Consider the following 25,267-nt stretch of genomic DNA (forward strand, 5'->3'; position numbering starts at 1 on the left):
AGCAGTTAGTATCGTACACATTGAAAAATAACGCTGAATCTTACCGTATCTTCCTCGCGCCGTTGGGCGATGAGCGTGGAACAGACATTTTCCTATTATGGGATATAGAAATATCCGGTCCATTTCCAGGTTGTATAATAATATATACGTCCAAATCATGTTGTTTTTTCGAGTTATTTGCAGCGATCGATGTTCACTGTGTGAAGACTGAGTCTCTCTAACACTAGCGAGTGCCCGGACCCCATATGGAGTGAGTCCTACCGGGTTAAAGGTAACATCCGTTTTTTCGATCTGCCGATCGGCCACCAGATGGCGGTCTTGAACCGCTAGAGGATTGAGAGGAGATCACACTTGTGTCTCAGGGCCCCGGAAAGGAAATATGATTCCGATCACAGATTTTTTAAATATTGATATCAAAGACGAGTTACGGCATCTTCGGCAACTTGAGCATGGCGGGGAAGGACGCCTAAAAGCGTCTTCCGGCAGTTAAAGTGTTAACATTCAACCACACTGAACAAGGCAGGTAAACAGACCAGGGTTAACATTCAACCACACTGAACAAGGCAGGTAAACAGACCAGGGTTAACATTCAACCACACTGAACAAGGCAGGTAAACAGACCAGGGTTAACATCCAACCACACTGAACAAGGCAGGTAAACAGACCAGGGTTAACATTCAACCACACTGAACAAGGCAGGTAAACATACCAGGGTTCCACTGAACTAGGCAGGTAAACAGACCAGGGTTCCACTGAACAAGTCAGGTAAACAGACCAGGGTTCCACTGAACTAGGCAGGTAAACAGACCAGGGTTCCACTGAACAAGGCAGGTAAACAGACCAGGGTTCCATTGAACAAGGCAGGTCAACAGACCAGGGCCCCGTTCCCCGTACCTGGTTCAACTAAGTCGATCAAGATGTCATTATCCAGATTCAGTTAACCCGATGTTTGAAGCCGGGATTTTCCTGTTCCTCGAAGGTGGATTCAGTCTCGTTAACTCAAGCCAGACTTGAGACCCAGGATAAGTGCGCGTGCCCGCCTCAGCCGAGAAGGCAGCAAGTGTCGAGAGCAGAGATCCTGATTCTCTAGCGGCATTGATTGATTAATTGATTTAAAACTTTAGTAACATATTGCAGTACGGCTCAATCGCCTCGCCGACAAGTTAAATGCGTTATCTATAGGCTAATTTTAAGTCCCTCATTACCTCAATCAATCAGATTATATTTCTTTAAACTTGCCTGCTGGATTGAATAATCAAATGAGATCTTGCTAGCGAAAATAATTAGTTAAACTGTTATACAAAATAACGATACGGCTCTCTTCCCATTGATTGATGTATAGTCGATCTTTTACTTATCTCCACTGTGGTGTAACGGGTTCTTCTTTTGACTTTCACGCAGACGACCGGGGTTCGAAACCTAGTCTTCCCCTTCTTTTTGCGATGTAGGAATAATTCAATTTGGTGCACGTTGAGAGCTATATAAAGAATGACATCCTCAATGCATGTAGATTTATAATATTTTAACTTGAAACTAGGCTACTTTGGCGTATAATCATTAATATTATATTCCAAAAAATTATATTGGAAACACGGGGTTTTGAACACCGGTCACTGGGTTGCCAGGATTGAGCACTACCGCTGAGCCACTGTGCCAGATGGGATAAATTCATTGTTTATACATTAATGAACGAGACAAGATCCACAATCCACGCATAGACACTTCAATTTTATGCTTGAATGAAACACAATCCAGGCGCTCCATTAAACATCCACAGCGGAGAATATGAAAGGAATCAGAGCCAAACGAGCGATAGGTTTCAATCATTAAAAATATCCCCGCGGGATTCACATTTGCAATGCTGCGCGTTGTTAGAATAACCACATAATGTGTACATCGCACCGAGCGAGCGCCACGGTATATATAACGTGCATTATTTAGGACAAAGTGAATTTAGTATCAGCATTTTGGGTCTATTTTACATTTCAAAAGCCCCCTCTGGAAGAATGGAGCACAAAAACGTAATTCAGAATGGTATAAAGCAGATCCTAGACTGTGGGAATAATTTCAGGAAACGCGCTGTCACTTTCTTTGCAGGGGCGTGGCTGTGCTTCATCCGGCTAACTTGAACTTAAACCCTGCTTTCGACCAGGCTCAAACTTTTGGATCTGTTGTCATGGTGATTTGGACAATCCAGGTACGGGGAGCCGGAAAGTCCGGCTTAAGTCAGACTTAACCGAAAGTTATCCGGCTAACTCAGTTATCCAGGTACGGGGAACGGGGCCCAGGGTTCCATTGAACAAGGCAGGTAAACAGACCAGGGTTCCACTGAACAAGGCAGGTAAACAGACCAGGGTTCCACTGAACAAGGCAGGTAAACAGACCAGGGTTCCACTGAACAAGGCAGGTAAACAGACCAGGGTTCCATTGAACAAGGCAGGTAAGGCAGCCTTATTGTCACCCACCTCTCTCATTGTCTCACCCTGAGGTTCGGCAGCCTGTGTGATGGAGGCAACAGGTTTCTAGTTGGCGCCTTTGGTGGACCTCCATCTCCCATCTGGAACGTCTCACAGAGGATGGAGATCAGATCAGTGGGGGGGGGGGGGGGGTGCTCTATAGTTAAACCTGACCTGACTTCCTCTCTTCTCACTTTGGCTCTTCTCTTTCCTCATAGATGGCGGTAGCTCTTTCTCTCCCTGTGATTTTCCGCGTCTCTTGTTTTTAATTCAAGTCAACATTTTAAGTGACCCTAAGCCAGGGGTCGGCAACCTGCAGCTCCGGAGCCGCATGCGGATCTTTAGCCAATCAGCTGCGGCTCCCTGGCCAAAGAAAAATAAAACTTTTTTTATTTTATTTTTTAACTTTTTTAATAAAAAAAAAAATCGGAGGTCGATGTCATACTGTGACACTGAAATGAAAAAATATTTCATCAACTAAAATATTTAGTCAACTAAAACATTTCGTCAACTAAAATATACAGTACGTCACACCCCGCCCCTCTCCCTGCCGTCTGCAAGTGGCTAATCTTGAGTTTCCGACCCCCCAGTAAGCTAACCATGGATAAATCCAAAAAAGGGAAAGTGAGGAAAATAGAGGGTTTAATTCAGTGTGGACAGATTAATTTGCTTTCACGACTAATGATGCAGGCTTACCTGTATACCTGATATGTGGTGAGAAATTTGCGAACAACACATTTTTATTTATTTTTCCACAAATAAGGGAAGGACTTTATAGTTAGGGGTTTTATTTCAAAGTAGGTCTACAGATGCCAGTGTTTTTCCCCTCTTCTGTGTTTTATTTCAAAGTAGGTCTACACATGGTAGTCTTTTTTCAAAGTGGACTACTTTTTATTTGATAAATGTTCCACAAATAAGGGAAAGACTCAAATATACCTGCATAGTTCAGGGTTTTTATTTGAAAGTAGGTCTACAGATGCCAGTGTTTTTTCTTCTCTTCTGTGTTTTATTTCAAAGTAGCTCTACACATGGTAGTCTTTTTTCAAAGTGGACACATTTTTATGTTATAACTGTTCCACAAATAAGGGAAGGACTCAAATAGAGCTGCATAGTTCAGGGTTTTATTTCAAAGTCGGTCTACAGACACCAGTGTTTTGTCTCCTCTTCTGTGTTTTATTTAAAAATAGGTCTACACAGCCAGTATTTTTTCTCCTCTTCATAAGATTTTGAGGTTTTCCTTTGTTATAAATTCTTTTTGTTGCTTTATAATTCCATTAATGCAACAAACTGTGTGCTATAAGTATAAAGTATAATAAATCGCAAATTACTTTGGGTATGCAATTGTCAGGCGTTTTATGCTAAATGTGGGGTATGCTTGGGCATATCTATATATAAAATGTTATACACTGTGTTATTTTATTTTGTGGGAGGGGGGGGAAATGGCTCTTTTGATAGTAAAGGTTGCTGACCCCTGCCCTAAGCGATGTGTATGAAAAAGGAGGGAGGGGGGTGTCATCATTGATCATCAATTGACTGTTTATTGTCCCCTGTCTTTGTCTTCCAGTGCACCAGATTGGTGTTGTGAGTGTAGGACAGATTGGTGTTGTGTGAGTGAGTGTAGGACAGATTGGTGTTGTGAGTGTGAGTGTAGGACAGATTGGTGTTGTGTGAGTGAGTGTAGGACAGATTGGTGTTGTGTGAGTGAGTGTAGGACAGATTGGTGTTGTGTGAGTGAGTGTAGGACAGATTGGTGTTGTGTGAGTGAGTGTAGGACAGATTGGTGTTGTGTGAGTGAGTGTAGGACAGATTGGTGTTGTGTGAGTGAGTGTAGGACAGATTGGTGTTGTGTGAGTGAGTGTAGGACAGATTGGTGTTGTGTGAGTGAGTGTAGGACTGGCTCACACATGTTAGTTATCCCACAAACATTCTTCTTCCCTCAGCCTCTTGTGAGCAGATGTCATTTGCTCCGATCAGTTCCTCTCATTTCTCCTTCCTCTCCCTTTCGTTGACCATTAAACTTCACAACACAGAGATGTTCATTAGTTTCACTTGATACAACTCAAAATTGCTCAATAGTTGATGACCACGACTGAAACACAGTTTACAAAACAGCTCAAAGTTCGGATGTGAACCATTAGTGTTGAATGTTCCGCTTAACATGTTCAAACCTTCAAGGTCAGGCGCGACCAAAGTGTTCCTGTGGGAGCAATGTGACTTCCAAAACGCCACGGGTACGAGTTTGTTGTTCAGGAAGCTTTCATGTGGATTACAGCCTCTCTTCTTACAGCACCCCTTTTTACTGTAGTGACATTCGGTGCCTGGTTTTTAATTGGGGTAGATAACTCAAACAGTGCCCTGGTTGATCGCAGGGTTATGGGCTTAACCTCATCGCATGACAGGCAAAGATAGAGAAAAACAAAAAAAAGACCAGCCAAAACACATAAAACCACAGTATTCCATTTACTCCTAAAAGCTTACGAGGTGTGTTCTTCTGTTTGCCTTCTCTTCTGCCTTCTCACAGGATCACCTTCTACTCCCTGCCACCAGCCACCTCAAGGGAAGCCGACCCAAGATGTCTGTGGTGTTGCCAGCCATGAACATTAACGGTAAGAGAGCTGCGTTACAAAATGTCCCCATCCAAATGTTCACCGAGCAACACGTAGTGATAACGTGAAAAGCGCCTCTGTCTTGTTAACGCGGCTGCATGTGACACTTGTGAGGAGGAAGGTTTCAGGTCAAAGCAGAAAATGCCCTACGTTTCAAGCCTGTTAACCCTTTCGCTCGTCTGAAACCTATATTATTGCCAGGTCAAAGGTAAACACATGACCTTGTTTCTTCACAAAGCTGGGGGGGAGGTTGTTTTCCGACGCTGCGATCATTACAAGCGCATGTTTTAGGATGGGGGTTCGGTAAAATAGACGTAAAATAGACATTACCTTTGTCAAAAGTTACACGACCATATGTTTCTTCACAAAGGCATTGGGGGGGGGGGGGGGGGGGTTACGACACTGTGATCATTACAAAAGCATGTTTTAGGATGGGGTTCGGTAAAGTAGACGTAAAATAGACGTTACCTTTTGATAGAATAGCCCTGTTTTTCAATCTGTACATAATGTAAATATCTGTCAATGACAGCAGACATCTCCTCTGACACTCAGGCTTTATGCTGGGGAGCAGACAGGGAAGACATTTTGTTAGAACTCTTACTAGATAGTGGGTTGGCTAGGGATGGGAGTTACTATCAACAGAGAAGTTGTTGCTATGGGGAAGAGATAGAGAGAGACTGAGAAATTTGGATCGTAGGTCAGGAGACGTAGAGGCATTGCGCGGTTGCTATGGGTGGTCAGCCGTTGCTAAGGACTATAGTTTATAGCTAGCTTCGGCTAACAGGGAAGGCTTTTTGGATAACACTAGGCCGCGACAACCACCGGGCTGATAGAGAGAGAGACCATTAGAATAATGAATTAAGACTTTTTCAAGGACCTTTCAGAACTGTTTTTCCATCTTGTACAACAGAGTATGTTTATGAGAATAAATGTCAACATCCAGGAGAGGTATCCTGTTTCCAGTGTCTCGTTAATTCCTTTTGAGACGAATGTATCAACGGGGAAGGAGAGAGGGTATCAGTCGGTACGATCAGAAAGAGATAAACACAACGCAGAAACTTTTAAAAAAAACTTCACGGAACCACAGGTGACGAGGTGATTGCTGGCTGATATATCCAAATCCAACACTTTGTTAGAAGGTACTCCACTCTCGCTTCGAGTCCAAGTGTCTTGAACCGGAACAGGATCAATACATATAACGTTAGGTGGCCCTCGTCCGTTGTCTTCTTCGTCTATACCAGGGGTCAGGAACCTTTTTGACTGGGAGAGCCATAAAAGCCAAATATTTCTAAATATATTTCATTGAGAGCCATATAGTATTTTTAACGTATAATAAATTAAATATGTCTTACTTTTAATGCGACTTCTGGTGCTGCATGGTTTTGCTGATGGCCTTGTAATCTGGTTCATACGTGGTGAGGTTGAGCTTCATGCAGGCGTTGAGGCTTCCATCAGTTAAACGTGAGCGTAGGTTGGTCTTAATGTTCCTCATATATGCGAGAATGACTGCCCACATGCATATGTAGAGCCAAACATGGTCAATACGGCAATACTCACGCTGCATTGTGTGGTATGTCACAGGAAGCTTGTTCCAAGTTTTAAGAATCAGCTGGTCTTCAGGTTGAAGATTTTTTATTTCTGTCCACTTGTGTTACCTCGCCAGCTCTGCTCGCTATATCTTCAGCTACAGATACTATTAGCTGTATCTTCAAAACTAATTTCTGTTTACTTTAAAATGACACAGTATTATTAAGAAATATCACAAGTATTAAAAAAATAAAATAAAAAAAAAATTTTACTCAAAAATTTCTGGGAGCCATATGTTGTCACCAGAAGAGCCATATATGGCTCGCGAGCCATAGGTTCCCGACCCCTGTCTTAGAGAGACCAGCCACTAACTAGCCTGTGTGGAGTACAGGATCCAGGCTACCACAGAGCAGGAGCTCACACCTGTAGCCTGTGTGGAGTACAGGATCCAGGCTACCACAGAGCAGGAGCTCACACCTGTAGCCTGTGTGGAGTACAGGATCCAGGCTACCACCGAGCAGGAGCTCACACCTGTAGCCTGTGTGGAGTACAGGATCCAGGCTACCACAGAGCAGGAGCTCACACCTGTAGCCTGTGTGGAGTACAGGATCCAGGCTACCACAGAGCAGGAGTTTACACCTGTAGCCTGTGTGGAGTGGTTCCCTCCAGCTCTGGACTTTTCAGTAGGGTGCTTAAACATTAATACATAAGCAACCGTTTTTTCCTTGTGGAAAACAGCTCCAAAATGGTGGTCGTCATCATTTGAGACTTGGCCCTGAAACGTTAAAGGTCTCAGTCAGGCCGTTTGATGGGCTAACTCGACAGGAAGGGAAAAGGTGTGTGGGTGGATGCTTGGGACCCATGAATCAATGAGCACACTTCAGTTACCAACTATCCACTGAAGTACACTCAATCTTCATCCTACACATGTTAATCGAATGTAACGGATGAATGGTGCGGCGATGACTGTGTGTGTGCGAGTCTCATTGTTTTCCTCCACTCATTAATTGTCTGGGTGTTTTCTGCAGGACCATTCGAGGAGCCGCTGTATGTTCTATTGCCAATAACCTCCTCTGCCAATGAATTTTACTGCTCAAGTTGCCTTATAAGGCTGAAATATGTTAAGGTTATAGAAAGCAAACAGTTGTTCACCTCTCAAAAACCTTAGTGATTCTTCAGCCCTTCCCTTGTAACCAGTATGTTCCCTTGCTTTTCATGACCTCACCACAGCCTTGTTGGTGTGATCTGATCACTGATGGGTTCAGTGGAGGCCGCTGTGATTTGCTATTCACACTGTACATAATTAATGAGTTATCTAGCCTCTTGGTTAGATGCAGGGCAGTGGATCTATTTGAAAGGAGTCATCGAGGAACAGGACGGGACTCGTGTGGATTGTGAGGAATTAGAAGAATATAAGTGTGTTGCTCTTGGCCGACCAGCTGGCTGTTTATTACTGCTCCTCTTGTCTCGTTGCTATCTCACGTTCTCTCCCTGGCTCTCCGTGTAGCAACAGATTGAATTAGTGTTTTAGCTCGCCCAGGGGAGAGTGAGTCAGTGGAATATGATCCCCCTTACTCAGCAGGGAAGACTGGGGCCATTTGGGAAATACTTTCGGGGGGAAGTTTTGGGAGATCAAGATTGATGAAGGTAAACATTGTTCTAGGTCGGTCTTGTCAAGGAAGAATGCTGAGGCTGTCGGATGACCCGTTGATCTAGTGGGAAACGGTGAAATCCTAGAACTCCTCTTAAGCTAATTGGCAGCTTATGCCAGACAATGGTTGTATTCAGGGGGGGCCACTGGCTCTCATTAGATGCCAGTTAATATAAGAAAAGTGGTATTGGATTTGCACGATGTGTTGTGCATCATGCATACAGTTGTCCAAAACGTGCTTCTGTGAACCTAGCAGATGTTGCTTGTTTGTTTGCAACGGATGTGATGGTTTGATCATGTGGTGTTCTTTAGAGCGGGGGCCAACAGCCGTGTGATTGTAGGAGATAAGACATTATGCATGGGGCAGTCTCAGATGGTGGGATTGGTCCCGTGACTGGGCCGGCCCGGCCGAGCGTGACCGACGGCAGAGAGCATGCCCTGGCTCTCCAGCGGCAAACCTTCCCACTCCGTGTGTTTGAATGAATGATTTTATTTCGGTCTTCTTTTACAAAGCAATGTACAGTAATAGAACATTTATAAACGAAAGAAAATGAGCGAAAAGGTGTAGGCTGAAGCCGAGGCTTATAATTGCTTACCCTTTCTACATTACATTATTAAAAAAAAAAAAAAAAAAAAAAAAAAAAAATAATAATAATAATAATAATAATAATAATAATAATAATAATAATAATAATAATAATAATAATAATAATAATAATAATAATAATAACATAATTCAGTACATCATTTTGCAAAAACAAAAGGTGACAAAAGTTTCATAGTTTTATATACAAAACGTATACACATTTATTTGTTTGTTTTTTATATATACTGTATATATATATTATTTTATTTTATTTTTTATTGTCACGGTTTTAATACAGCTATGTTATAAAATAAAATATAATTAGGATAATAAGGTTTTATATTTATGTATCACCTTATATTTGAATAATTTCGTAAAAATGTATGTATCGAACTACACATTTTTACTTTGTCACAGTTATTCCATAGTTTTACCCCTTTAACAGAGACTTTTTATATTTGTCCTTGCCTTTGCGATATTGAATACACAAGTTCGCCTAAGTTTATACCGGCTCTCTCTAGTTTGGAACAATTGATTTGGTTTGATTCCATATGTCGCACAGACGACACAAGTCTCCGAGGAGCAGTCTAGGTTTAAGCGATGTAATTGCCGTTTGAAACCCTGAAGTGATTATGTGCCAAATGTACATCTTCAGCTAAGAGAAACCCTTTGGAAAAGCAAACGCTATGCACTTCCAAGTGCTCCTCCGTGGAGGATAATTATTTCCAGGTCCTTCTCGCTCTCCTTCAGGAATGCTTCCCCCCTCCATCGCTGAGCAGCTCCCATCTGGCGGAGGTGCAGAGGTGCTGCTAATGGGGAGCGACGGCGGCTCTGTCCTGGACAATAACACAACATGGGAGATTGGGACTTTGATGTAGGCCAACGCCACTCTCTCTCGTCTGACTGTATGTGTGCAGTTCAGGACTTTGATGTAGGCCATCTCTCTCGTCTGACTGTATGTGTGCAGTTCAGGACTTTGATGTAGGCCATCTCTCTCGTCTGACTGTATGTGTGCAGTTCAGGACTTTGATGTAGGCCATCGCCACTCTCTCTCGTCTGACTGTATGTGTGCAGTTCAGGACTTTGATGTAGGCCATCGCCACTCTCTCTCGTCTGACTGTATGTGTGCAGTTCAGGACTTTGATGTAGGCCATCGCCTCTCTCTCGTCTGACTGTATGTGTGCAGTTCAGGACTTTGATGTAGGCCATCGCCTCTCTCTCGTCTGACTGTATGTGTGCAGTTCAGGACTTTGATGTAGGCCATCGCCTCTCTCTCTCGTCTGACTGTATGTGTGCAGTTCAGGACTTTGATGTAGGCCATCGCCTCTCTCTCTCGTCTGACTGTATGTGTGCAGTTCAGGACTTTGATGTAGGCCATCTCTCTCGTCTGACTATGTGTGCAGTTCAGGACTTTGATGTAGGCCATCTCTCTCGTCTGACTGTATGTGTGCAGTTCAGGACTTTGATGTAGGCCATCTCTCTCGTCTGACTGTATGTGTGCAGTTCAGGACTTTGATGTAGGCCATCTCTCTCGTCTGACTGTATGTGTGCAGTTCAGGACTTTGATGTAGGCCATCTCTCTCGTCTGACTATGTGTGCAGTTCAGGACTTTGATGTAGGCCATCTCTCTCGTCTGACTGTATGTGTGCAGTTCAGGACTTTGATGTAGGCCATCTCTCTCGTCTGACTATGTGTGCAGTTCAGGACTTTGATGTAGGCCATCTCTCTCGTCTGACTGTATGTGTGCAGTTCAGGACTTTGATGTAGGCCATCTCTCTCGTCTGACTATGTGTGCAGTTCAGGTCTTTGATGTAGGCCATCTCTCTCGTCTGACTGTATGTGTGCAGTTCAGGACTTTGATGTAGGCCATCGCCTCTCTCTCTCGTCTGACTGTATGTGTGCAGTTCAGGACTTTGATGTAGGCCATCGCCTCTCTCTCTCGTCTGACTGTATGTGATTGTGTGCAGTTCAGGACTTTGATGTAGGCCATCGCCTCTCTCTCTCGTCTGACTGTATGTGTGCAGTTCAGGACTTTGATGTAGGCCATCGCCGCTCTCTCTTGTCTGACTGTATGTGTGCAGTTCAGGACTTTGATGTAGGCCATCGCCTCTCTCTCGTCTGACTGTATGTGTGCAGTTCAGGACTTTGATGTAGGCCATCGCCTCTCTCTCGTCTGACTGTATGTGTGCAGTTCAGGGGTTCTGTGCAAGTCAATCAACATTGACCTCAAGGATTCTGTCTCAAAATATCTCTGGCTGAACATTGGCTCCTTAAAAGGAGTGAAGGCTCTCCTTGTGCTTATTTAATGATCCCCCTGAGTTTGAAAGCGGCTCAATCAATTGGAAGTGACATGTTTATAGGAAAAATAACGTTTCGGAGTTGACGTCATTCTTTTTTTTGATTACAGGTGGACTGTGGGATATCATTATATATATATATATATATATATATATATATATAGTATACACACACACACACACAGAGTACTCAAGTAGGGGTTGGGGGTCAGATGTTCCTACTCTCCTAATCTAAACAGAACATCCCCACCAGTACTCTTGACTAGACTGCAGCCGTAGCAGTACAGATGTTTAACCCTTCTGTAAGTCATCCGTCAAGCCTTCAGCTGTACATTAGCCTAGCCTGGTGAAAGGAACCATACAGAGTTCTCAGTTGAACAATGTTTTCTAAAGATGGGATGTTGGATCGTTGTGTACATACATACATATACCATAGTACCAGAGGTTGAGTTTTGATTTAATGTGGCATATTTCAATCACATTTCAAGTGATTTGGATTTACTTTTACCATTTTAACATTTTCAAATAGAATTATATGGTTCATCGTCTGAAGTGTTGGCCTATAGGGATTCGAACTTCGTCAGGGTTTTTCGAACAGACTTTCAAACCTTCATTTTTTATTAAAAAAAATATATATTAAAAAGATATATATATATATTTTTTATTAAATATCCTCAAACTGGGCGGCTGGGTGGCGCAGCGGACAAGGCACTCGTCACCAACGCAAGAGACACTGGTATCGAATCCAGCTGTCAGCATTGCTTCCGGCTTGGCCGGCCGTCATACTGGCTCAGCGGGAGGGAAGCCGGTGGGTGGGTCCGGGTCGTTGTAAACAGCGACTCCTACAGTTCGGTCGGGGCGCCTGCACAGCGAGGGAAGGATCTAAGAGAGGTAGTGTGACCTTCCACACGTTACACTCTCTCAGTGAGAGTCCGCGCTGCCAGGTGAAAAGAAGTGGTGGGCTGGCTACACATGTGTCGGAGGAAGCATGTGATAGTCTCCGCCCCCTCCCAGACTGACGGTAGGGGGTCGACCAGGAAGGGGATTGGGAATTGGCATAACGACTAACATTGGGAGGGGAGAACAACGGAAAAAAGAAGGGGGAAAAAGATAATAAAAAAAAAATATATATATATATATATATATATCCTCAAACTAAATCGTCAATTTGAATAAAGTGATTCATCTTATTAAATTAGTATTTTTTTAAATTTAAATCAACTTTCTTTATGAATATACCGTACTTTTCGGACTATAAGCCGCGGCTTTTGTCCCCATTTTTCGACCCTGCGGCTTATATAACGGTGCGGCTTATATGTGGACCAAACCCGAAAATATTGCTTTTTTTACTGCATTGAAATGTTATTTATCTGTTCCCTTATTTGCTAAACTTAAAGGATAACTCCACTTTTTTTTTAAATTAGCTTATTTAACATCTTCCCTGGAGTTAGACAAGAAGATGCATACCTTTTTTGTCTCTGTGCGTGCATTTTAGCTTTGGGAATAGACGCTCCGTTAGCATAGCTTAGCTTCATCACTGGAAGTGGGGGAGGACAGTAGCCTTACAGTGCCTTACAGTGTATTGCAAGGTCTGACATTGACCAAACTTGATATGCATGACCTTGGTGGGCTCTAGGTCAACTCCTGAAAAGGGGGTCAATGTCAGACTTTGCAATCAAAAGTTAGGCGGCTAATAACCCTTGCCATAATTTCAGTGCGCCCCTAACTTTTGATTGCAAGGTCTGACATTGACCCCCTTTTCAGGAGTTGACCTAGAGCCCACCAAGGTCATGCATATCAAGTTTGGTCAATGTCAGACCTTGCAATACACTGTAAGGCACTGTAAGGCTACTGTCCTCCCCCACTTCCAGTGATGAAGCTAAGCTATGCTAACGGAGCGTCTATTCCCAAAGCTAAAATGCACGCACAGAGACAAAAAAGGTATGCATCTTCTTGTCTAACTCCAGGGAAGATGTTAAATAAGCTAATTTAAAAAAAAAAGTGGAGTTATCCTTTAATACAACTTGTAAATGAGTTAATTCTTGTTATTTGTCTGACAGTATTGTGACAATCCCCTCTGTGCACGAACCCTTACATATGGTAATTAAACATTAAAACACCTGCGGCTTATAGTCCAGTGCGGCTTATATATGTACACATCATTCAATTTAGCTGCTGCGGCTTATAGTCAGGTGCGGCTTATAGTGCGAAAAGTACGGTAACTCGTCAGTTTTTAATACTATAATATTAGTATAGCCTAATCTTTATCTGCAACTGTGAAGAAAAACCCCATTGGTTTAAACAGAATGAATAATATAATAATAACAACAATATTGTAATAACATAATAAAAAAAAAATATATATATATATATATATATTTTATTAAAAAAAATGTATTCGCATGTTGATTTAGAATTCGATTGCTAACGTAACGAACGAAGGTCCGAACTTTCGAACGTTTGGGCTCAGCCCTACCCTCTTGAGATCGCAATGTATTTCCAATGGACCCATTTCTAAATCATCTCGTTTAAAACAAATAAAGCATGAACATTGGCATGGTGTACCTTTCTGTGTATTCATCCACAATCTATAGCTCAACATGAGAAAAAAATCGTAATTAATCGTAAAGGTAGCAAAATAACAATGTTTATGTTTTCGTTCACTGAGGAACTACACAATGGCTGTGACGTATTAGGCGACGGCACTGAACGACAGGCGTTCTACTGGTAAGTGTAGTTATATGTAGAACGACAAATTAAAAACCTTATAACTAACTTTATTTCAACTAAAAATGATTAAACAAAAATTTGTGTGATAGAAGGGAACTCATTTTGTGCAAAAATGGAAAGCTTGCCAATGTTCATGAGGCAGAATTATTACAACAGCCGATAATACATTTTCCCAATGATAAATCCCTATACGGATGGGAAACTAAAGTGATGTCAGACTACACCTCCCTATTGTACAGTCTAGAGCAGGGGTGTCGAACTCCATTACCAAGGGGGCCGGAAGGAAAAATACAGACAATTCTGCGGGCCAGAGGCATAATAATACCTCAAAAAGATTCATTTTCCTGAGGTCACTAGCTTAATTGGTAATTTAGTTTATCTATTCAATTTGTGCATACCAGCTCAATATGTAGTTAGGTGCCTCAATGAATACAACGGGGGCTGTTTAAAAGGTGGGTAAGGAGGCAGCATTTATGGATAATTGGCTTTATAATAGATTCATTTTTTTACAGATTGAAATTACATATATTAGGATTCAATTAATTGTTCACCTCACTAGAGTTTGTAGGATTAGCAATTCTAGGCTAAACTGGTCCTGGACTATTGGAGAACAAAGGAGAATATGCACACAAAACGTCTCTGACCTCACTTTCACTGGTCTCGCGCAAAACTATTATTCCCACAGAGTAGGTATGTGAAATAAAATAATGATGTATTTGCAAATTAATAATACCTATTGTGTTTCAATTAAATGGTAAATGGCTGCTTTTTTATATAGCGCTTTTATCCAAAGCGCTTTACAATTTGTTACTCACATTTTTACCCATTCACTCACACATTCATTCACACACCGACGGCGAAGGCGACCATGCAAGGTGCCGACCTGCTCATCGGGAGCAATTAGGGGTTAAGTGTCTTGCTCAAGGACACATCGACACGCTGCCCGGGAGGAGTGGGAATCAAGCCGGGAACCTCCGGATTGCCAGACGACCGCGCTACCTCCTGAGACACTGTCGCCCCAGTTAGTTAGTTATTCACCCACAATAGTTTGTAAGATTAGCAATTCTAGGTTAAACTAGGCCTGGATTTAGTGGAACACGCACGCCGTAAAATTGGATGCATCCGAATAATATCACGGCTTGAGCTTTTAAAAGAGAAAGTAAATAAAAATAAAAAAAATTAAAACTGTAGGCTAAATACTGGGTTCTCCTCCAATAGTCCACGAAAAGCAGGTTTGATGCATTTTATTCAATAAAAACACGATGCCGGTGCAGATTAACGCTCTGGGCGGTTGCTTTAAAAGCCAGGACATTTGTATTGCCGTGCAGTGAGACTTGAGGTGCGCTTGGTTTCCATCACAGGCCAGTTGAATTGTGCCTATAGGTGAGACAGGGGGTCTATAGGTGAGACAGTGGGTCTATAGGTGAGACAGTGGGTCTATAGGTGAGACAGGGGGTCTATAGGTGAGACAGGGGGTCTATAGGTGAGACAGTGGGTCTATAGGTGAGACAGTGGGTCTATAGGTGAGACAGTGGGTCTATAGGTGAGACAGTGGGTCTATAGGTGGGTCTATAGGTGAGACAGTGAGGTGAGACAGTGGGTCTATAGGTGAGACAGTGGGTCTATAGGTGAGACAGTGGGTCTATAGGTGAGACAGGCAGTGGGTCTATAGGTGAGACAGTGGGTCTATAGGTGAGACAGGTCTATAGGTGAGACAGGCAGTGGGTCTATAGGTGAGACAGTGGGTCTATAGGTGAGACAGTGGGTCTACAGGTGAGACAGTGGGTCTATAGGTGAGACAGGGGGTCTATAGGTGAGACAGTGGGTCTATAGGTGAGACAGTGGGTCTATAGGTGAGACAGTGGGTCTATAGGTGAGACAGTGGGTCTATAGGTGAGACAGTGGGTCTATAGGTGAGACAGTGGGTCTATAGGTGAGACAGTGGGTCTATAGGTGAGACAGGCAGTGGGTCTATAGGTGAGACAGTGGGTCTATAGGTGAGACAGGTCTATAGGTGAGACAGTGGGTCTATAGGTGAGACAGTGGGTCTATAGGTGAGACAGTGGGTCTACAGGTGAGACAGTGGGTCTATAGGTGAGACAGGTCTATAGGTGAGACAGTGGGTCTATAGGTGAGACAGGTCTATAGGTGAGACAGTGGGTCTATAGGTGAGACAGGCAGTGGGTCTATAGGTGAGACAGTGGGTCTATAGGTGAGACAGGTCTATAGGTGAGACAGTGGGTCTATAGGTGAGACAGGTCTATAGGTGAGACAGGTCTATAGGTGAGACAGTGGGTCTATAGGTGAGACAGTGGGTCTATAGGTGAGACAGTGGGTCTACAGGTGAGACAGTGGGTCTACAGGTGAGACAGGGGGTCTATAGGTGAGACAGTGGGTCTACAGGTGAGACAGTGGGTCTACAGGTGAGACAGTGGGTCTATAGGAGGTGAGACAGTGGGTCTACAGGTGAGACAGTGGGTCTACAGGTGAGACAGGGGGTCTATAGGTGAGACAGTGGGTCTATAGGTGAGACAGTGGGTCTATAGGTGAGACAGTGGGTCTATAGGTGAGACAGTGGGTCTACAGGTGAGACAGTGGGTCTATAGGTGAGACAGTGGGTCTACAGGTGAGACAGTGGGTCTACAGGTGAGACAGTGGGTCTATAGGTGAGACAGTGGGTCTATAGGTGAGACAGTGGGTCTACAGGTGAGACAGTGGGTCTATAGGTGAGACAGTGGGTCTATAGGTGAGACAGTGGGTCTACAGGTGAGACAGTGGGTCTATAGGTGAGACAGGTCTATAGGTGAGACAGTGGGTCTATAGGTGAGACAGTGGGTCTATAGGTGAGACAGTGGGTCTATAGGTGAGACAGTGGGTCTATAGGTGAGACAGTGGGTCTATAGGTGAGACAGTGGGTCTCTCTCTCATGTCTTCTCTCATCTCAAACATGTCCTCTCTCTCATCTCAAACATGTCCTCTCATCTCAAACATGTCCTCTCTCTCATCTCAAACATGTCCTCGCTCTCATCTCAAACATGTCCTCTCTCATCTCAAACATGTCCTCGCTCTCATCTCAAACATGTCCTCTCTCTCATCTCAAACATGTCCTCTCTCTCATCTCAAACATGTCCTCTCTCTCATCTCAAACATGTCCTCTCATCTCAAACATGTCCTCTCTCTCATCTCAAACATGTCCTCTCATCTCAAACATGTCCTCTCATCTCAAACATGTCCTCTCATCTCAAACATGTCCTCTCATCTCAAACATGTCTTCTCTCTCATCTCAAACATGTCCTCTCATCTCAAACATGTCCTCTCATCTCAAACATGTCCTCTCTCATCTCAAACATGTCCTCTCATCTCAAACATGTCCTCTCTCATCTCAAACATGTCCTCTCTCTCATCTCAAACATGTCCTCTCATCTCAAACATGTCCTCTCTCATCTCAAACATGTCCTCTCTCTCATCTCAAACAAGTCCTCTCTCTCATCTCAAACATGTCCTCATCTCAAACATGTCCTCTCTCATCTCAAACATGTCCTCTCTCTCATCTCAAACATGTCCTCTCATCTCAAACATGTCCTCTCTCTCATCTCAAACATGTCCTCTCTCTACGTGCCTTCATGCCAAGCTGGCAAACACGGTCCTCCAGGACTGCCCTCTTGAGTCTCCTCTAATGCCGTGCTGTCGGACCGAGGGGCTGAATCTCCACACACTGGCTGATGTTCTGCCACCGTCGAGGCCGTGAAGGAGCTAGCTCTCTGTAACGTCTCCAGATGGCACCAGTAAAAGGGAGCAGGGTGACCTGGCAGAAGAGGGAGCCGTTTTTTGGCAGCCTGTTTAAAGACCTGCTGTTTGAAGTCGGGGCCCCGTCGTTGTGTGTTTGTGTGTTCCCTGTGCCAGTGGTTAGGTCTCTCAAGCAGTTGGCAGAGTGGAATTTGAATGTTTGGTCATTTGGTGGAAGATGGGGAAAAGAGCTGGTTAGAATGCATGATGTGCCCCACAGATGGTGACCTCGTCGAGGTATGTGGTGACGACGGCGAACACCGTGTAGCATAACGTCTCCAACCCAGACGTAGTTTTACCTCTGAGCCCGGGATCCAAGGAGGGCTGTTGAAACTCTGTATTCTCGTTTTTGGAAGGCCCGGTTTCACTTCAGGTGCAGCGATAGATCTGCTGTCAGTCATATAACAGTTACATCAGTCTATCTGCTGTCAGTCATATAACAGTTACATCAGTCTGTCTGCTGTCAGTCATATAACGGTTACATCAGTCTGTCTGCTGTCAGTCATATAACGGTTACATCAGTCTGTCTGCTGTCAGTCATATAACAGTCACATCAGTCTATCTGCTGTCAGTCATACACTTACATCAGTCTATCTGCTGTCAGTCATACACTTACATCAGTCTATCTGCTGTCAGTCTGACTAGATGAGCACCATGAATCCCTGCAGCTGGAGAAGGAGCCACCAGATGATGTTAGGCAGCTCCATCTGAAGAAATCCCACATGCCTCCCAAATGTATGGAGACCCTGACCCTATGGCGAATGAATGAACTAATTACTTTGACAGGCGTCTTTAGTATGTGTTGTTAACCAACCTCTGATGCTCTGAGGCATTTTAAAGCCGTCTTCAGCTGCCTTAAGTTAGGTTGTGGGATACCACAAAAGATTAACTGCATCGTTTATTATTATTAAAAAATGTGAACCCCTCCCCCACTCCCCCAGTTCAAGAATAAAGAATCAAGAGGTTTATTTGTCACATACATACCAGGGCATACAGTGAAATGCGGGTGGTCATGCCCGCATTGATTGTGCAAAATACAATAATAAAAATAAATAGGCATGCTCATGTGTACTTGTGAGTGGAGAGTTCAGTGTTCTGATGGCCTGGGTGGAAGAAGCTGAGCCGGAGCCTCTCTGTTCTTGCAGCGTGTGGCCGTAGGCGCTTGCCTGACCGCAGCAGCTTGAACAGGCTGTTGTTGGGGTGGTGGCAGGGTTTCCGTTAGAAAATATTGTTCCCGGTCTCCGTGTTCTGGAAGATTTCAATCTCCCGGACAAATGGGAGAAATTCCGGTCCGTTTATTGAGCTTAAAAACAATTGATAGGCAGGCTATATAAAGAATGACATCCTCAAGGCATGTAGATTTATAATATTTTAACTTAAAACTAGGCTACTTTTGCGCATACAGTCATTATATTCCAAATAAAATAAGTCCCTCGAGACTCCGTGCTGCTGCTGACTTGAAATCAAATAGGTGTCTGTGGGCAGTCGGCCCGACATTAAACAGCAGTCTGTTATAATCACATTTTTATGAGCTAACGAATTCTGTTATATTGGACATTTGTATTAATTATATATAAGCGAAGAACTGAGAAATTTGGCAGAGAGAGACTGCAACATTATTGTGAAACGTTCAACGAAGCGATAAACTAATCCCAATAGTATGCAACTGCAGAGTCAGCGGCGCTCTCAGGTCCGGTCGGGGGACCGCTCAGCAGCGCCACCCACCCAGTGGCTGAATTGCCAATGGCTGAATTGGAGTATTGCACTGTGCGGGCTCAACTGTGAGCTCTGCGGCTCTGCAGCTGCATGCTTCTCGCTAATCCAGCCCCGCCATTCTCATCAGCAAACCACAGGTCGCGCTGCAAACTTGCTGTGCGCGTGATATGATATAGGAACACACATTGTTGTCATTATTAGACCTGCTTGGTGAAGCAACAATGAAACAAATGTAACTATTTTAATACAATTCAAATTATGCTTAGAGGGAATTATTTTCACAGGACATTATGACCGGAGATATTTAAATATGTCGGACTTCAACAGATTTCCCTGGTAAAAAAAACGGTAATTACCGGACAACGGAAACCCTGGGTGGTGGGGGTCTTTCATTATTCTGCAGGCTCTGTATTTGTACCTCTTGTTATATAAGACCTGCAGGGGTGGTAGTGCAATACCCGTAGTACGCTCTGCTGAGCGCACCACTCTCTGTAGGGCCTTCCTGTCCTGTGCTGTGCTGTTTCCAGTCAGAATGCTCTCTACAGCCCCGGAATAGAAGGAGTGGAGTATCTTCCCCGATACTCTGAATTGCCTTTTTCACCACATAATCTATGTGTGTTGACCATGTCAGGTCCTCTGTGATGTGGATTCCCAGGTACTTGAAACTGCTCACCCTGTCCACGATAGCCCCATTTATCCACAACCTGTGTCCCCTGCTGTATTCTCCTAAAATCCACGATCAGCTCTTTGGTTTTACCAATGTTAAGGAGTAGGCTGTTATCCCGGCACCAGCGTGCCAGTACCTCAACCTCCTCCCGATAGGCCTTCTCGTCATTGTTAGAAATCAGCCCCACCACCACGTGTCGTCCGCAAACTTCACTATGGAGTTGGAGCTGAACCTGGCCACACAGTCATGTGTGTACAGTGAATACAGCAGGGGGCTCAGGACACAGCCCTGGGGGGTCCCGATACTCAGGGTGATTTTGCTGGAGGTATGATGACCCCCCACCCTGACCGCCTGGGGCCTGTCACTTAGAAAGTCCAGTATCCAGGCGCTCATGGTGGAGCTCAGACCCAGATCGATCAGCTTGTCAACCAGTCTGGTGGGGACTATGGTGTTGAACGCTGAGCTGTAGTCAATGAACAGCAATCTCACATAGCCCCCCTTCTGACTGTCAAGGTGAGAGAGGGTGTTGTGTAGTACTTGGGAGACTGCATCGTCAGTGGACCTGTTTGTCCTGTATGCGAACTGCAGTGGGTCCATGTTACTGGGGAGGGAGGCACAGATGTGATCCTTGACCAGCCTCTCAAAGCATTTCAAGCAGTTCTGCAGTCCTTGTGCTGACCTCTCTGTGGTGCTGCAGTCCCTGTGACCTCTCTGTGCTGCTGCAGTCCCTGTGACCTCTCTGTGGTGCTGCAGTCCCTGTGACCTCTCTGTGGTGCTGCAGTCCCTGTGACCTCCCTGTGCTGCAGTCCTTGTGACCTCTCTGTGCTGCAGTCCCTGTGACCTCTCTAGTGCTGCTGCAGTCCCTGTGACCTCTCTAGTGCTGCTGCAGTCCCTGTGACCTCTCTGTGCTGCAGTCCCTGTGACCTCTCTGTGCTGCAGTCCCTGTGACCTCTCTCTAGTGCTGCAGTCCCTGTGACCTCTCTGTGCTGCTGTCCCTGTGACCTCTCTGTGCTGCTGTCCCTGTGACCTCTCTAGTGCTGCTGCAGTCCCTGTGACCTCTCTGTGCTGCAGTCCCTGTGACCTCTCTGTGCTGCTGCAGTCCCTGTGACCTCTCTAGTGCTGCAGTCCCTGTGACCTCTGTGCTGCTGTCCCTGTGACCTCTCTGTGCTGCTGCAGTCCCTGTGACCTCTCTAGTGCTGCAGTCCCTGTGACCTCTCTAGTGCTGCAGTCCCTGTGACCTCTCTGTGCTGCTGCAGTCCCTGTGACCTCTCTAGTGCTGCAGTCCCTGTGACCTCTCTGTGCTGCAGTCCCTGTGACCTCTCTGTGCTGCAGTCCCTGTGACCTCTCTGTGCTGCAGTCCCTGTGACCTCTCTAGTGTTGCAGTCCCTGTGACCTCTCTGTGCTGCAGTCCCTGTGACCTCTCTGCTGCTGCAGTCCCTGTGACCTCTCTAGTGCTGCAGTCCCTGTGACCTCTCTGTGCTGCAGTCCCTGTGACCTCTCTGGTGCTGCAGTCCCTGTGACCTCTCTGTGCTGCAGTCCCTGTGACCTCTCTAGTGCTGCAGTCCCTGTGACCTCTCTGTGCTGCAGTCCCTGTGACCTCTCTAGTGCTGCAGTCCCTGTGACCTCTCTGTGCTGCAGTCCCTGTGACCTCTCTGTGCTGCAGTCCCTGTGACCTCTCTGTGCTGCAGTCCCTGTGACCTCTCTGGTGCTGCAGTCCCTGTGACCTCTCTGGTGCTGCAGTCCCTGTGACCTCTCTGTGCTGCAGTCCCTGTGACCTCTCTGGTGCTGCAGTCCCTGTGACCTCTGGTGCTGCAGTCCCTGTGACCTCTCTGGTGCTGCAGTCCCTGTGACCTCTCTGTGCTGCAGTCCCTGTGACCTCTCTGGTGCTGCAGTCCCTGTGACCTCTCTGTGCTGCAGTGCTCTGGTTTCTCTGCTGACTCATCAGTGACCAGTTTCTCACACAGTTTATTGTCTTTTCTTCCTCCCCTCAGATTTGCATGTCCTCTTTTGTTTAGAGCCGTTGTGTGTTTATCTCCCGGACAGAGAGCGCCAACGTGTGACTCATCCCTGTTGTCCTCCATCTGCCTCTGTCTGTACTCTCCCTCGGAAATGTCTTTTGTGGCGACTGTAATAGTACAAGATTTATTTTTTAGCGTTTATCGCTTTTTTCTACCGGGCAGTCCAGTAGAGAGAGAGAGAGAGAGAGAGGAAGAACAGGAGACAGAGCGGGGGGAAGACATTCGGCAAATGACGCCGGGTCCGGGAATCGAACCCGGGTCGGCCGTGCCGCGACGCAGCGCGTTATAGTACAAGTTGGTTTTTATGTTCTGTATTTTTTTATTTTTTTATTATTGCTAATGTCGTTATTGTTGCTATTATTGTTGTGGTCTTGTTATTATTACTGTATTGTGTTTGCCTTGTTTTGTTTTAAATGGAAAATTATAAAATATTTGATCACCAAAAGATCTCTATTTTGTGAGCTGACCCTGGTGTTGTTCCCTCCTCCTGCAGACAGCATCATTAATAATTAATACTGTTGTTCCCTCCTCCTGCAGACAGCATCATTAATAATTAATACTGTTGTTCCCTCCCCCTGCAGACAGCATCATTAATAATTAATACTGTTGTTCCCTCCTCCTGCAGACAGCATCATTAATAATTAATACTGTTGTTCCCTCCTCCTGCAGACAGCATCATTAATAATTAATACTGTTGTTCCCTCCTCCTGCAGACAGCATCATTAATAATTAATACTGTTGTTCCCTCCCCCTGCAGACAGCATCATTAATAATTAATACTGTTGTTCCCTCCTGCAGACAGCATCATCAATAATTAATACTGTTGTTCCCTCCCCCTGCAGACAGCATCATTAATAATTAATACTGTTGTTCCCTCCTCCTGCAGACAGCATCATTAATAATTAATACTGTTGTTCCCTCCTCCTGCAGACAGCATCATTAATAATTAATACTGTTGTTCCCTCCTCCTGCAGACAGCATCATTAATAATTAATACTGTTGTTCCCTCCCCCTGCAGACAGCATCATTAATAATTAATACTGTTGTTCCCTCCCCCTGCAGACAGCATCATTAATAATTAATACTGTTGTTCCCTCCTCCTGCAGACAGCATCATTAATAATTAATACTGTTGTTCCCTCATCCTGCAGACAGCATCATTAATAATTAATACTGTTGTTCCCTCCCCCTGCAGACAGCATCATTAATAATTAATACTGTTGTTCCCTCCTCCTGCAGACAGCATCATTAATAATTAATACTGTTGTTCCCTCCTCCTGCAGACAGCATCATTAATAATTAATACTGTTGTTCCCTCCCCCTGCAGACAGCATCATTAATAATTAATACTGTTGTTCCCTCCCCCTGCAGACAGCATCATTAATAATTAATACTGTTGTTCCCTCCCCCTGCAGACAGCATCATTAATAATTAATACTGTTGTTCCCTCCCCCTGCAGACAGCATCATTAATAATTAATACTGTTGTTCCCTCCTCCTGCAGACAGCATCATTAATAATTAATACTGTTGTTCCCTCCTCCTGCAGACAGCATCATTAATAATTAATACTGTTGTTCCCTCCTCCTGCAGACAGCATCATTAATAATTAATACTGTTGTTCCCTCCTCCTGCAGACAGCATCATTAATAATTAATACTGTTGTTCCCTCCTCCTGCAGACAGCATCATTAATAATTAATACTGTTGTTCCCTCCTCCTGCAGACAGCATCATTAATAATTAATACTGTTGTTCCCTCCCCCTGCAGACAGCATCATTAATAATTAATACTGTTGTTCCCTCCCCCTGCAGACAGCATCATTAATAATTAATACTGTTGTTCCCTCCTCCTGCAGACAGCATCATTAATAATTAATACTGTTGTTCCCTCCTGCAGACAGCATCATTAATAATTAATACTGTTGTTCCCTCCTCCTGCAGACAGCATCATTAATAATTAATACTGTTGTTCCCTCCTCCTGCAGACAGCATCATTAATAATTAATACTGTTGTTCCCTCCCCCTGCAGACAGGATCATTAATAATTAATTCTGTTGTTCCCTCCTCCTGCAGACAGCATCATTAATAATTAATACTGTTGTTCCCTCCCCCTCCAGACAGCATCATTAATAATTAATACTGTTGTTCCCTCCTCCTGCAGACAGCATCATTAATAATTAATACTGTTGTTCCCTCCTCCTGCAGACAGCATCATTAATAATTAATACTGTTGTTCCCTCCTCCTGCAGACAGCATCATTAATAATTAATACTGTGGTTCCCTCCCCCTGCAGACAGCATCATTAATAATTAATACTGTTGTTCCCTCCCCCTGCAGACAGCATCATTAATAATTAATACTGTTGTTCCCTCCTCCTGCAGACAGCATCATTAATAATTAATACTGTTGTTCCCTCCCCCTGCAGACAGCATCATTAATAATTAATACTGTTGTTCCCTCCTCCTGCAGACAGCATCATTAATAATTAATACTGTTGTTCCCTCCTCCTGCAGACAGCATCATTAATAATTAATACTGTTGTTCCCTCCCCCTGCAGACAGCATCATTAATAATTAATACTGTTGTTCCCTCCCCCTGCAGACAGCATCATTAATAATTAATACTGTTGTTCCCTCCTCCTGCAGACAGCATCATTAATAATTAATACTGTTGTTCCCTCCCCCTGCAGACAGCATCATTAATAATTAATACTGTTGTTCCCTCCTCCTGCAGACAGCATCATTAATAATTAATACTGTTGTTCCCTCCCCCTGCAGACAGCATCATTAATAATTAATACTGTTGTTCCCTCCTCCTGCAGACAGCATCATCAATAATTAATACTGTTGTTCCCTCCTCCTGCAGACAGGATCATTAATAATTAATACTGTTGTTTCCTCCCCCTGCAGACAGCATCATTAATAATGAATACTGTTGTTCCCTCCCCCTGCAGACAGCATCATTAATAATTAATACTGTTGTTCCCTCCTCCTGCAGACAGCATCATCAATAATTAATACTGTTGTTCCCTCCTCCTGCAGACAGGATCATTAATAATTAATACTGTTGTTCCCTCCCCCTGCAGACAGCATCATTAATAATTAATACTGTTGTTCCCTCCTCCTGCAGACAGCATCATTAATAATTAATACTGTTGTTCCCTCCCCCTGCAGACAGCATCATTAATAATTAATACTGTTGTTCCCTTAATTAATACTGTTGTTCCCTC

General features: G+C 44.3%; 1 protein-coding gene across 2 annotated transcripts in view; it reads left to right on the plus strand.

Moving 5' to 3' along the window:
• The window catches only part of atf6 (activating transcription factor 6), a 108,153-nt gene that overhangs the window by 80,430 nt on the left and 2,456 nt on the right, over positions 1 to 25,267 (plus strand). For both annotated transcript variants that reach the window (XM_084310197.1, XM_084310198.1), the window contains exon 15: positions 4,978 to 5,062. In XM_084310197.1, coding sequence (XP_084166323.1) covers positions 4,978 to 5,062 — 85 coding nt within the window. The remainder of the gene's footprint in view (positions 1 to 4,977; positions 5,063 to 25,267) is intronic.

This window comes from Notolepis coatsorum (assembly GCF_963971535.1).
Source record: "Notolepis coatsorum genome assembly, chromosome: 3".
Classification (NCBI taxonomy): domain Eukaryota; kingdom Metazoa; phylum Chordata; class Actinopteri; order Aulopiformes; family Paralepididae; genus Notolepis; species Notolepis coatsorum.